Raw genomic sequence first — 14,342 nt, forward strand, 5'->3', positions numbered from 1 at the left:
TGTAGAATGAGCAGAGCAGGTATGTGGTCTTGATTAGAAAAACAAACACACCCTCAGGACAGCACATATTTCTTGACATCTCCCCCCTCCCCCCACTCCCCTAATGCAGTTTTCTATTTTCTTAAAACTTTTCCCTAATAAGCCCCTGTGATCATTCTGTGTCCTCTGAGAAATTTTATTAAGTTTACCTCCTGGGAATCCTAAAAACCAGTCATGGTAACCTGAGCCGACCTCTCTGCCTAGAGTGTAACTGGCCAGCAAGCCCCTCGGACGCCACGGTTTGGATTGAGCCTTGTTTTTGGATGAATTGGTAAACTCACGGCTCTCCTCAGGAGTAATTTCATACAAGTCTTCATGGGCTTCTGTTTTGCTGGTGGAGAGACCGGTGGAGTGATGAGCTCTTTGAGATAGCTGATCTCCACACCATGCTCTTGACATCTGTTGAGGTCAAGATACTTGCTTAACACAGAAAATGCCAAACCACACAAGACCCCCAACCTTTCGTGGCTGTTGCTTCAATTCCATCTCTACCAGATTCTTCTTTCAGCTTCTAGACTTCAGCTACAAGCCTTCCCTCACAGAGGTTGATGGAGCTTCCCTCTGGGCTTATCTTTAAGTCTTCCTGCCCTTCCAGATGTTCTATGGGGAGCAGCGGCATGCCTGTAAATTACTTGGCATTGTTAGTGCTTTGGGAAGATGTCTTCTGCTTGAGTTTTGTTAAGCATTTGAAATTAGCTTGGACCTCAAAATATTTTTCCTTGGCACAAAAAGAGTCCTTTTTATTTGAGGGCCCCGTGGTGAGCCTTCAACAGGTGTGTGAAGGAGGGAGTTTGCACCTTCGCTCGTGGATCACAGAGACAGGCTGGTGTGGAATAAACCGCTGCGTGGATGGGCTGCAATCTTAGTATCCACACATTCTGACGCACCCTTATGTCTGTGGGCACAGGTCTGTAGGCCAAGGACTAATCGGGCAGTTACTCCTGCACCAGCCATAATATTATGTACTCAGGGCCAGTGACTGGTGGACTGCCAGGCCAAACGAGTCTTTCGAGTTGCCGGAGAAGTTTGATCTGCATTTGTCCATTCGTAACCAGGTGTGCAGGCTGGGTCCTCTTAACCAGTAATGGCGGAGGTGCATGTATACAGAAAGAGACTTCTATCAAGTAGTGGCTCCCACGGTGGTAGAAGTGGGTATGTGCAGTCCAGTTAAAGTCTGTGGATCAGAGGATCAGTTGGAGGCTTCTCTAGATTCATGGAGCTGCAGGGCCTGGTGAATCAGGAAGCACAAAGACTGCAGGCTGGTGGATGCACAGTCGAATGAATCCAGGGCCAGCATCCCGCTGATGGTTCCTGAGATCTGCAGGCAGGGTGACAGGAGGTCGGGGAAAGAGATGCAGGATCCAGACCCAGTCAAAGTGAAGCTTTCCCACAGAATCTGCTTATGAAGGAGCAGGCCGCACACCACGGCTCTGTCTGACCACTGCATGAAGGCTGTAAGCTGATCAGGGGGCCAGCGTGCCACCCCAGCTGCTGGCTGCTCACAGAGCTGACCTCTTATGTTCGACCCTGTTACAGAGTTGATGACGTGGTGTGTCTTTTCTCTCTTGGTGGATTCTATTCTGGTGGGGAGAGGCAGGATCAAGGCAAGCAATCCAGCAGGCAGAGACAGTTGCCATGCTGGCCGTTGAGAACAGAAGGAAGGAATGGTTAGGGAGTGAGAGAAGGCTTTGGAAGGAGAGAGCTGCACAACTTAATCCAAATGCGCTATGTGTTGCTTTACGAAGTTTCCGTGTGGTGATCCTCTTAATGCCTTTGTGCACATCCTCCCATGTCCTGTTTATCCAATCTTGACTTTCAGCCAAAGCCATCATCCACCAGACACTGGGGGTCTTGGAAGATATCGTGGACAATATCTCTGGGGAATCCACCAAGTCCCGGCAGATCTGCTACCAGTCACTGCAGGAATCCGTGCAGGTCTCCCTGGCCCTCTTTCCAGCTTTCATCCATCAGTCAGGTGAGAACTGGCTTAGTGTCCTTATTGGGCGTGGGAGCTAACCAGAGCCCAGTGACTGCTCAGCTGCCCAACACACAGTGTTCAGGGCTCGGGTGCAGACATGGGTGGGTGGGAGGCTGGGCTAGGGTCCCTGGAAAAGTGCAGCCTGTGTCACGTGGCCCGAGTCCATTGGACTTGATTCTGAAGTCTTTGCCTTCCCCCAATAAGGAACATAAAAGTCTTGTAGGGCATCATGCAAAAGAGAGGCGAAAACGTTTTCAGATGAGTTACCATTCATTCATTATGTGGCGAGGTGAGTTTTGCTCCCTCACCCCACCCCCTCACTGCCACTCTGTGGAAGGCCCTGAGAACCTTCTCAGTAGGTCTGTGGGTCCCGTGAGGAATGTCAGGGATTGTGAATAGACTGTATGTGGTTAGAGCCGAAACCTCCTGTCCAGGATAATTTCCTGGGTCTCAAAGTGAAACTGCACTAAATGTGACTGGTATTTTCATCAATTAATCCACTTAATGGACCAGAGCCACGCAGCCTGAATACACCCTCATTATCCACTTTGAGCCACTTAGCCTCCGACCCAACTGCAGGGAGGATTGGTCATGGAGAGAAATGACTACAGCACTTGGGTGGTGAGCACAGAGCGCTCCATCTGCAGGGAGAGCTCTCGGCAGCGAGGGAGGCTTCACGACGACCTTCGCTTCCCAGCGAGCCCTCAGAAGTCCATCGCACCAGAGCGGTTTTCTCAGCATGTCCTTAATCATGTGCCACTTGCCCTCATTGGTTCTGATGGTGTTAGGAGATTTCCCCCCAGCAGGAAGCCTGAGGAAGATGAGAGTGCAGATGGCAGTGGAACGATGGACGACCCAGCCAGGGTTCCTGTTCATCCCAAGTGCGCCCTTCAGATCCTTCCCTTTGTCCTTTGTTTAGATGTGACCGATGAGATGCTGAGCTTCTTCCTCACTCTGTTTCGAGGCCTTAGAGTACAGATGGGCGTGCCTTTCACGGAACAGATCATACAGACTTTCCTCAATATGTTTACCAGGTAACCACAGATCGCCTGGCCATGGTTCTCACAACAGCGTGTCGGCTTGTTGGTGGTGCTTCTCTGACACAGCGTTGAGTTGTGCTCGCCCCTTAGCAGATATTTCTTTGTTACTGTTGCTGTCACGCTAACAGACAGCAAATGATTCTCTCCCACTTTAGGGGGTTAGGAGTCCAAATTCAGGGTGCTGGCCCTAGGGGAAGGCTTGCTTCTATCTGTCAGCTTTGCGGGAAGATCCGGGTCTCCACATCTTTGGGCCTGGCATTCCTTAGAGTTCCATGTGTCTCGGCATCAGTGTCCTGGGGGTAGGAGGGTCTCAGCACAGGATCCCCAGGTCCAAAGGATGCTCTTTGCTCACGCTCTCTGTCCTTGGTGGTAGTCAGGTTTCTCCTCTGTTTCTCTCCTCCAAGATAAAAGGTAATGTAGGCCACAGTATGAGATCAGAACTGTGGCCTGTGGAAGGGTTTTGCCTCTCAACTGTAATCTCCTTTGCACTTATGAGCTGATCGCGTCATTACTGGAGACTCGTGGTCCAGGCGAGTAGACAGGCACTCTGGGGGACTGCTCAATGTGAGTTCCTGTGTGCTTCCCTCTGTGTGCAGAGAACAGCTGGCCGAGAGCATCCTCCACGAAGGCAGCACAGGCTGCCGGGTGGTCGAGAAGTTCCTGAAGATCCTGCAGGTGGTGGTCCAGGAGCCTGTCCAGGTGTTCAAGCCCTTCCTCCCCAGCATCATCTCCCTGTGCATGGAGCAGGTGTACCCCATCGTTGCGGAGGTAGGAGAGGCTGCGTTGGTCCCTGCGTTGCCTCCTCTTCTGTGATTAGGAAGGGAGTGAAAAATCCAGGAAAATGCAGGGTTGTTTTTTTTTTGTTTTTTTTTAAGATTTTATTTCAGTTATTTATTCATTCATTCATTCATTTATTTATTTTGTTGGGGGCTCGTACAACTGTTAGCACAAGCCATCCATCCATCCATCCATCCATTGTGTCAAACATATTTGTACATTTGTTGCCATCATCATTCTCAAAACATTTGCTTTCTACTTGAGCCCTTGGTATCCGCTCCTCATTTTCCCCTCTTCCTCCCCACTCCCCCCAGCCTTCATGAACCCTTGATAATTTATAAATTATTATTTTGTCATAACTTAACACTGTCTGACGTCTCCCTTCACCCACTTTTCTGTTGTTCATCCCCCATGGAGGAGGCTATATGTGAGATCCTTGTAATTGGTTCCCCCTTTCTACCCTCCCCTCCCTCCATCCTCCCAGTATCTCCACTCATACCACTGGTCCTGAAGGGATCATCCATCTTGGATTCCCTGTGTTTCTAGTTCCCATCTGTACCAGTGTACATCCTCTGGTCTAGCCAAATTTGTAAGGTAGAATTGGGATCATGATCGTGGCGGGTTGAGCAAGCATTTAGGAACTAGAGGAAAGTTGTATGTTTCATCGTTGCTACATTGCACTGTAACTGGCTCATCTCCCCACAACCCTTTTGTAAGGGGATGTCCGTTTGCCTACAGATGGGTTTTGCGTCCCCAATCTGCACTTCCCCTCATTCACAATGATTTGATTTTTTTGTTCTTTGATGCCTCATACCTGATCCCTTTGACACCTTGTGATCACACAGGGTGGTGTACTTCTTCAGAAAATGCAGTGTTAATTTTTTATTTAAATCTTATAATACAGGTGTGTTTTTTGTTTTTTTTTTTAAGCGAGAATGCCTATTTCACTCCCACTAAGATGGCTAACATTATAAATACAAACAAATGTGTGGCTGGTGGTGTCCACGAGCAGCGGCCTCCTTTGCCAGGCTACCAGAAGAACTAGATGGTGCCCGGCGACCACTGCTGAGCATTTTGATTAAAGACCCCCTAGTGCAGTGACTCCCCACCTTCCTCATGCAGAGGCCCTTTCATGCAGTGTCTCATGTGGTGGTGACTCCTCCAACCATAAATTTATTTTTGTTGCTATTTCATCACAGTCATTTTGCTACTCTTATGAATCGGGCGACCCCTGTGAAAGGGTCATTCAACCCCCTAAAGAGGTCGCAACTCACAGGTTGAGAACTGCCCTAGAAGGAATCCTGGAAACTGCATAACATAATTTCAAATTCTTGTAGACTGTAGACTTTCTGGAATCCTTGGAAGTTGGATGAACCCCTAAAACCATGGCCCTGAGTTCCATCATTAGACCTTAAGTCAACAATAAATATCCTCTAAGGTTGTTTTAAAACCAGACAACAGTTTAGCTTAACTTGTTTAAAAGGTCTGCCTTGAGCATTATGTTCTTTTTAACAAAAAGCTATTTATATGGGTTCAAATGGACAACAGCTGCTTGAAACATTCGACTGGCCCCTGGGGGTGAGTGAGTTAACAGGGAGGAACCTCTCAGCACAGGGAGGTGACAATGACTGTACAGTGGCAGGTGGGATGAGTGTCACTTACTCGTACCTTCAAGGGCACTCGGGTTTGCAACAGCAAAATGACAATTAAAAACAAACACTCTTTAAAGGAAGCAGAAAAGAATGTTTCGGCTCCATACTAGTCTGAGAGCAGTGAGTTAGAAATAGTTCGGTGCAGAGATAGATAGATCAGTCATCACTAAGCTGGTCTGCCACCAAGGCATTTATGTAGCTGTCAGAAACCTCCATTGTTTTGTCGGGTGCTGCCCAGTCCGCTCACACTCAGGGACCCCATGTGGTAGAGTAGACCCGGCCCTGAACTGTGTTTATGGAAGCAGGTCTCCCGGCTTTCTCTCAAGGAGTGGCTGGTGGGTGTGAACTGCCAACCTTGTCGTTTGTAGCTGAGCACTTCACTGCTGTGCCAGCTGAGCGCTGTAAGAACCTTCCTAGTGGAAAGGATACAAGACAAGGTCTCAGAACCTTCCGGAGTGACAGGGAAGCTCTTGCGCTTAGAAACGGGGACACTCCACACAACAAACTATGTCCAAACTTGGAGGCCCGGTTTCCTCGTGCTTCAGCACATTTGTGCCCTAACAGGGTCCCTGCTGAAATGTCTATGCAGTTTGAATCCAATCTGTCTGGGGCTGTAATTGTTAACTCTGGAGAGACACCTGGACTAGTGCGACCTGTCTTGCTCTGGTCTGGGGGCTACAGGTTCAGTGAGCCAGTGCTGCCAAGTCCTGTACCTTCACTTCTCCTGCTGCTCCCAGAGCCCACAGTGCTCCAGCCCCACCCAGGGGACCTCTCTGACTGATGTCCTCTGGCTCCTCTCCATGGACCTCTCTGTGCACCTTCTTTGACTTGGGCAGCCCTGCTTTTAATGCACATGGATCAGCACTTCCTTGTCTTTAGCCTCAGGGATGTCTAAGACCAGACTACCTGGGACAGGGTTTTTTTAATCCTGGAAAAAAGACCACCAAACCAAAATGACAGGTTAGAGTGGCACCTTATGAATGGAAAGTCCGTATTTCCGATTGGCCACTCAGACGCCCTTGATCGTAGCTTATAGTTTCCATCACAGAAGGAATCCCCTGGCCCTGACCTGTGTGTTCCGCTTTCAGAGGTGGTCTCTGCCAAAGCCTTCCTGGTGTGGGTGGGAATGGTTGTCCACTGTAGGTCCCCCCCACCCCACCCCACCACCACCACCGGGGCCGCTCTGTGAGTCCCTGTCTGTCTCCACAGCGCCCCTCCCCTGATGTGAAGGCTGAGCTGTTTGAGCTCCTTTTCCGGACCCTCCATCACAACTGGAGGTATTTCTTCAAGTCCACCGTCTTGGCCAGTGTCCAGAGGGGGATCGCCGAGGAGCAGATGGAGAATGAGCCCCAGTTCAGTGCCATCATGCAGGTAACGTGGACCCTGGGACCTGGCCCAAGCATATGGCTCCACTGCCTCTGAGCTGGCTCTTGTGGCAAGTGCTGGTCTGGACTAGAGCGTAGCTCTGCCTCCTCTCTCGAGCCCTGGTCGCTTCATCTGCAGGAGGTGGGGCTTCTCATGAGGTGCGTGAAGTAGCCTGCACAGTTGGCACGCATTCACCAGCTGTGCTGACATTACTGGATGGAGTGTCTCTTGCCTCCTGCGGTTGCATCACTTGGGGTCTCCTGACTACAAACTGCCTGGAGAGAGAATTTAAAATCTTCCCCCCAGATCATTTGAGCTCCCTCCAGGCTAAGAGGAACTCTGCCGTGTGGATTCGTGTAGACAGACGCCCAACTGTGTCTGTAAGAATTGGCCAGGGCTTTGAAGCAATGCGGCCCTGGTCCATCATGGCCCGGAAGCATTAGTGGAACAGACGGGAGTTTGGAAAGTGATGTTGAACCAGAAAGATAGCTGGGACAGGCAATCCCAGGCCGAAGCTTGGCTGGAAACAGACTCCCCCTCAAGGTGAAGATCAGTGTGTGACGGGCGTGAAGTGCAGTCTGCAGCAGCGCTGCCCAGCTCAGGGGGGGTGTCTCTGCTCGCACGCTGCAGGCTCCTGACCGAGAGGCCTGGTGAGGGTCTCTGGAGCCACCTCTGCCAGGGCTTGGGCCTGTTCTCTTTTCTGCTCTGGGTTCCACCCCAGACCCGCCCAATTGCAGAACTTTGTTCAGATCTGTGCTTGCTTGGCTGTAAACATGTACGGGTTTAAAGGTGGAGAGGGAGCCTTCTGTAAGTTGGACGGTTGCAACCTGGGGGGTGCCTGTTCTTTCCGATCATGTGTGCTGGTACTCCCCAGGTGGGCACTGCCTTGGGGTGCTGGGGAAAGCTGCGGGCACGCGGGCTGGTCTGTGGCTGTTGAGGCCCTCTCTTGTGGGCCATGCAGAGCTGCGTGTGAGGAAAGGGTCCTAGTTCTGTTTGTTTGGCTCTGCAAACACCAACTTTCCCTCCTGGGAACCAGGGGGCTTTCTGCCCGTCTTCCGTCTAGCCCTCAGCAGCCTGGCTGCCCTTCCTTCTCGGATAACCCACTGGGACCTAGAAGCTCCTCAAAACCCAACTCCCTGTCATCGAGTCAATGACGACGCACAGGCACCCTTCCCGGAGAGAGCACAGCTGCTTCTTTGGGCTTCTGACATCGGAAGTCTTTGTGGGAAAGATACCAAAAGCCTCATCATTCTCCCTTGGAGCAGTTGGTGTATTCAAACCGCTGACCTAGGGGTTGCTCAGCAGCCCAACTCGTAAGCCAGGGCTCCTCTGAGATCAGGTTTGGGCTGGAAGTATTCATGGGTGACCCTTCCACACTCCCTGTGCAGTCATCTTTGCTTGTAAGTCTCTGTGGCTAATTGACATCCATCCCTCTCTCTGAGCTGGTAACAGCTGCCTTCACAGCGTGGCAGCACAGCATTTTTCCTAAAGAGAGGAAAGATGATTTGTACGTGCCCGCAGCTGAGGACTGTGCACCAATGATGGCTGCAATCACAGTCACGCAGCCTGTACACACACGCTTGTCACAACTGCTATGATCGTCACACACTGGGAACAGGGTGACTGCATCAACAGACGGTGGTGGCCACACCGTGGAGGAGCACTTGCCCATGCCGAGAGCAGCCTGGGCCCTTTCAGGTACATTCTGGGATGTGGGAGGTGCCATCTCCACAGGGGCACAGTGCACCTGCCTTCATTTCTGTGCCACCCTGGAGACGGCAGCACTGTCGGGGCTGCCTCCAGTGCGGCTGGTAACCCATCTGTGTCGTCTGTGAGAGCTCAGGCAGTGGTGAGTGGTCCGTAGATGATGCTTTGAAAAAGAAAAAAAGTGGAATCATCCCGGTTGGCCCATGGCTGCAGCAGGGAGTACAAGATCCCTTCTTGTTTAGGGAACCTGGAAGCCCTGGGACAGAACAACAGAGCAGTTAGTTACCCGCTCATTCAAGACGGTTTCCTGGAGACACGCGCAGGCACACACAATCGCACACACCAGGAATGTTAGTGTTTTGTCTCTGAACTAGTAACATCTGCAACCTGAAGATGGCCAAGAGTTTCAAAATCTGCTGTTGCTTCACTCCAAGTAGAGACAGCGAAGAGGTTGTGTTTGGTTCATAAAGCTTGGGCAACCAGGGAGAGGAGCCATCTCTGGAGTGGGATGGAGTTTGGTATTTAACTAGAGTTGTTGGTACATCAAAGGTCTCAACGTTTGTCACAAAAGGGCAAACAGGATGAAAATAAGAGGGGCGGCCCAGTGGGGAAAATTGGGAGCTAGGCCTTGCTCCTGCCACTGGCACAGGGACACGGAAGGGCTCACTCTGGAGATGTTGGAATGTCCTTCTAAGTGGTGGTCCTGCTTCCTAGGCTTTTGGGCAGTCGTTTCTCCAGCCCGACATCCACCTGTTTAAACAGAACCTGTTCTACTTGGAGACCCTCAACGCCAAGCAGAAACTCTACCACAAGGTAAGAGCCCCGCCCTCCGGGAAAGGCTTCTCCTTCTTCGAGTCTGCCTGGACCCCAGCCCCTGCTGACGCCCGCCTGTCTGTGTGTCTGCAGCAGCTCTTCCGGAGCACCATGCTGTTCCAGTTTGTGAACGTGCTGCTCCAGGTGCTGGTCCGCAAGTCCCACGACCTCCTGCAGGAGGAGATCGGCACCGCCCTGTACAACATGGCCTCGGTCGACTTCGACGGCTTCTTTGCAGCCTTCCTCCCGGAGTTCCTGAGCAGCTGTGATGGCGTGGACACCAACCAGAAAAATGTGCTGGGACGGAATTTCAAGATGGATCGGGTGAGACACGAAAGAGGCCAGGCTCACGGGAGGGCCAGTGGGGGTCTCTTGGGCCTTGTGCTTGGTCAGCAAGGAGGCAGGTTGTCGCAGGGGCTCTGAGGTCACCCTGTGGGCTGGTGGTAGGTAGCTCGTGCCAAGCCTGGAGGGGTGGGCTCGGTGGTGGGCGCAGTGGTCCTAGTCTTGCCTTCTGGAGCACAAGTGTCCTTCCCACTGAGGAGGGCCCCAGCCAACGGGTCTGTCTCAGCCAAGGGTGAGCCTGTCTTGTCGTCTTGTCCCACCACCTCAGCTCACCTCTGCCCAGGCACGTCCTCGTGGTAGATAATGAGGTGCATTTGAGGTCACATTCATCACTCTTCGCCCAAACTTGCACACTCACTGACTGGCTGGCTGAGAGAATGGAGTCCCTGGGATTGGCGGGTGAGCCCTGCTGGTGCTGGTCTTCTTGCGGGGACCTGACTTCTCACCCCCGGGCCACCTTGGGAGGTGACATGCCCCCCGTTCCTGTATCTGACGTCCTTGGTAGCAGCCTGTGCTTCGTGGCCCTAGAGTCTTCTGAAAACTCTGCCCCCCTCGTGCCCTCTGAGACCTGCTTAAGCTAAACCACAGTTTTCCTCCACCGTCGTCTCAGGGATCCTCCTGTTTGCTTATCAACCTCCCGAATGTCACTTCAGCCGCCGGCACGTTTGTCTTCCTTTTCCTAGAGCCAAATTCCAGTGTGAGCTGATCTGTCTAGTGATGTCATCATGTCAGTTTCATTATTTAGCTCAATAACACCTGAATTTTTAATTTCAGGGAAAAATTTTTTTTAGTTTTTATTCTTTACTTTCATAGTTATCTATCTATATTAATATATACATTTAATTAAATGTTACGACAACGTCATGCTCGGCATTATAGGGTTACAGTGGTGACTTCCAGACCCGGGGTGCTTATTGCAAATACAGAAATGGACACCTGTATTCCACCCACCCCAGGAAATGGTGATCTAAAAAACATCCATTCCTGGTTTGTTTTCTGGGGGATGAACTGAGTCAAGGACCCCCAGCCATGGGTCCTTCCCTTTAGGGACTCTGGCGACACAGCACCCTCTGTGGGCTCTGCCGACGTGTCGGCTCACCAAAGCCTCTGAGGAGTGGGTACTGTCTGTCATGAACCCAGGCCCAGGGAGGTGGGCAGTTAGTCGGCAGTTGTAGAACTGGGAAGTGGCTCTGAAGCGCGATTCAGGCCCAGGGGTGGGGAGGGTGGGAGGTTTGAGCTGCCACAGACTCGAGTGCCCAGATGAGCCCAGAGCACTTAGAGACCTCTGAGCAGAGGTGCTGACCCACACAGCAGGGCCAGGACGTGGGGCGTATCATCACAGGGGTCTTTTGGAAGGTGGCAAAGTTGTTTGTTGTTTTTTAAAGAAAGGATGTTTGATTGAGAACCCTTAATGACTCCTGCAGTTGGTTAGAAGAGTGTTCCACAGTAATGAGAATGAGCAGCCTTTAGTCACATTAGTAACTGTAAGGTATAGATCAGTTCATCTACAGAAGTCCAGGAGCCAGCTAGCCAGTACAAGCACTTTGCAAAAATGCTTCTATCTACCCTTCAGAGGCAGGGACCATTAGTGTAGAAATATTCCTTCTGAGAACAGCTACTGCTTTACTCCCTCTCCCTTTTTCTCTCTCAGACATCAGATTAGCGTTTGTCCTGAACTCCCCTTTTTTCAGGTCTGGTGGCACATTCCCCTCTGATGAAACCTCTCCTGTTGTTGATCATCTCATCCATAATAGAATCAACTTTTCTGCAAGAGCCTTTTCCTGCTTTTTTCCAAAGTGGCTGTATCTTCACTTTGCTCTGTCAATAGGACTCAGCTTGAGAGTGGGTTGGTTTAGTTCACATCAGAGTAGCAGACAAGGCCATGTTCAAGGAACAATTTAGGCCGATGACAAACACTAAAGCTCAGTTAATCAATCTGCAGTCCTTCAGAGGGAAAGAAGGAAAAGACAGGCTGCTTCGTTGAGTATAAGTCTCCTCCCTGGCATATATCATCCTCCGGGTCTTTGTTGAACGTTTCATTGGGCTGTAGGTGGAAGTGTATGTTTTCCATTTATAACCCGTACCCTAATTCCTCTGTGACGTCATCTGCATTTCTGCCCCAGGCTCCCCATTTCCATGTGCTCAGTTTCTCTGTGCCGCCCCCCCTACCCCCCAACCCCCACCTTTTCAGCGTAGTTTGGGGCAGATGTTGCCCATTTGCTCGCATACAGCGGACTGTACTGAGGAGCACCTTCCTCCCGGGCTTGTAGAGTTTCTCGTCAAATCTACCACGGGATCCAAAGGTGGCCCTTGGTCGTGTTTAGTTTCCCGTTGGAAGGCAGTAACTTCGGGTAATGGTCTTGGATGATGACGTTGAGTTTTGTTTCACACTTTTCTCGCTCTCTAACTGGGACCTTCTGCCGTGTCTCTGCTCAGAGCAGTTGAAGTCTTAGCCAAGCATCAGCTAGCACGGGGCTCTGTGCTCAGCTAGCTGGGGCCCTGGTCCGCGGGGGCCGGCTGGGCTCATGTCCTCCTTGTTTCATAGAGCCCAGAGCCCACAGGCTGAATTCTGAACGAAGAACAGGTTAGCGGGCGGGTCCTGGGCTTGGAAGACTGGTGGGTGCCGTGGAGAACAACGGGGAGTGTCTGCATCTTGTTTCTCAGCCTACTTCTGCTACCTGGGGCTCCCCCTCCCTGCTCCTGGGTGTCAGTGGGGAGCACCCAGCCAGGCCAGGGCTCCACAGACACTGCCGACATGATTCCTCCTTGGGCCTCACAGTAAGCCTCTGACAACCGGGACTAGAGCACGTTCCCTAGCTGCTCCCTAGAAGGACAGGTATCGGGCAACTGGGTTTCTGCCTGGAGCCCTGGGGGGAGAAGGGCTTTGTCATTGCTGTCCCATTGAGTGGTGGGTCCCAAGGAAGGAGAGGGTGTGTCAGCCCGCAGGTGGAAGAGCCAGCGTGTGGGTTCAGTTTGGACCCCCTTCCCTTCCTCTAGTGTGGGGCAAGTGTGCTTCATCTGTAAAGTAGTGGCAAGAGCGAGGGCTGAGTGCTGTCTGTGATTGGCTTGGAGCGGGCCAGGTGCTGTGAGCTCTGTGAGAGCTGCCCCTCCCTCGGGCTTTGCCCAGAGCCTCTGTGGCTCCCAGTGTCCTGAGGAGTCGCGTTTGTGTGTGGTACAGGTCTCTGTCTGCACATCCTTCGGGGGTGGGGGTGGGGTGGAGCAGTAGCTGTTGAGGTGAGGGGGGTTGGGTGGAACCAGGCTGCAGCTGTGCCCCTGCCTTCTAGGACCTGCCCTCGTTCACCCAGAATGTGCACAGGCTGGTCAATGACCTGCGCTACTACAGACTCTGCAATGACAGCCTGCCCCCCGGCACTGTGAAGCTCTAGCCTCGGCCCTGCACGCCTGCGCGGCCTGCTTACCTCCTGAGGGGCGCCACCTCCTGCCGCTGCCACCGCAGAAGTCTCCCAGACCAAGACCGGCCACTCCTTGGATTCTCCCCCTCCTTCCACTCCTGGGGCACTGTTGTCTGCCCCTGTGTCCCCACCCTCCCCTCCCGCTGCCCACCCAGCTGACCTGGCTTCAGGGTGTAGCCTCGCCCTGGTTGGAGTTCTGGCTCCAGGGCACAGGGAGCAGGGGGAGCTGTGTGGCAGATGCCAGGGAGGTGCTGGGAAATTCCAAGAGGTGGTTCGCGTGGACCATGTGGGGACGGTCACGAGACAAGAATGCCCAGGACAGCTTTTGACAGTGGCACCTTCTCACCATTCCACTGCTCGGGTCCACCCCAGCCCAGCTGGCCAAGGAGAGACTTGAGCTTGGAACTATTTTGACGTTTCTGTCAAGTCCCCTCCCCCAATTTGCCTTCAAGTCTCTGCTCTTTGTCAGATATTTGCAAAGACTCCTGTTTTGTCTTGTTTTCTCATCATTCCATTGTGATACTGAGAGAAGCTGAATGAAAAATAAAATGCTTATGTTGTTGTTACATACACGCTGGTAAAGGGCTTCTTTTCTCCCAGGGCCTCTTTGGGCGGGCCTGGGCCCAGCCTGGGAGAGGGGACTCCCTGAGGGCGCCATCACTGCCTCTCCCCCCCATCCCCCTTTCCACACCCTTCTAGAAAACTTGCTGCTGGTGCCCTGCAGAGAAGCAGGGCCCCTTTCCAATGCTCAGCCGGTGGCAGAGGGCACAACATCCAGCCTGCCTGCCACTGGAGCCCCCAGTGCCCACCACATCTCTTACAAGCCACCATTGTGCGGCAAACTGACAGGCAAGTGGTATGTCAGTCTGGGTGGACTAGAGAAACAAATACATGGACTAGAGAAACAAATACATGGACACTGGTATAAGAAAGAGCTTTATATAAAGACCAATTGTACATTAAAACATCCCAGTCCAGATCAAGTCCATCAGTCTGATATTAGCCCATATGTCCAATACCAATCTATAAATTCCTCTTCAGACTTACGAAACACGTGCAGTGACACAATGCAGGAACATCACAGGTCAGTAGGAATGGGAACAGACCCTGCCCCCTGTGGGGAGTGAGGGCACCTGTAGCTAGGGGTGACGGTCTGGGCATGAGTCTGGGATCGGGTGGGGCCAGGGCCCTTTGGTGTCTAAGAACGGGCTGGAGC

At 52.2% G+C, this 14,342-nt stretch overlaps 1 protein-coding gene across 2 annotated transcripts in view; it reads left to right on the top strand.

Moving 5' to 3' along the window:
• XPO6 (exportin 6) overlaps window positions 1-13,696 on the top strand; it is a 125,062-nt gene extending 111,366 nt beyond the window's left edge. For both annotated transcript variants that reach the window (XM_045286083.1, XM_004705704.2), the window contains 7 exons: window positions 1,859-2,014; window positions 2,937-3,051; window positions 3,654-3,825; window positions 6,696-6,857; window positions 9,273-9,371; window positions 9,465-9,695; window positions 12,998-13,696. In XM_045286083.1, the coding sequence (XP_045142018.1) occupies window positions 1,859-2,014; window positions 2,937-3,051; window positions 3,654-3,825; window positions 6,696-6,857; window positions 9,273-9,371; window positions 9,465-9,695; window positions 12,998-13,099 (1,037 nt within the window). In that variant the 3' untranslated portion in view covers window positions 13,100-13,696. The remainder of the gene's footprint in view (window positions 1-1,858; window positions 2,015-2,936; window positions 3,052-3,653; window positions 3,826-6,695; window positions 6,858-9,272; window positions 9,372-9,464; window positions 9,696-12,997) is intronic.
• Window positions 13,697-14,342: the final 646 nt, after the last annotated feature.

Source organism: Echinops telfairi, unplaced genomic scaffold, assembly GCF_000313985.2.
Source record: "Echinops telfairi isolate 266 unplaced genomic scaffold, ASM31398v2 ScPeMD7_5;HRSCAF=22, whole genome shotgun sequence".
Lineage (NCBI taxonomy): Eukaryota > Metazoa > Chordata > Mammalia > Afrosoricida > Tenrecidae > Echinops > Echinops telfairi.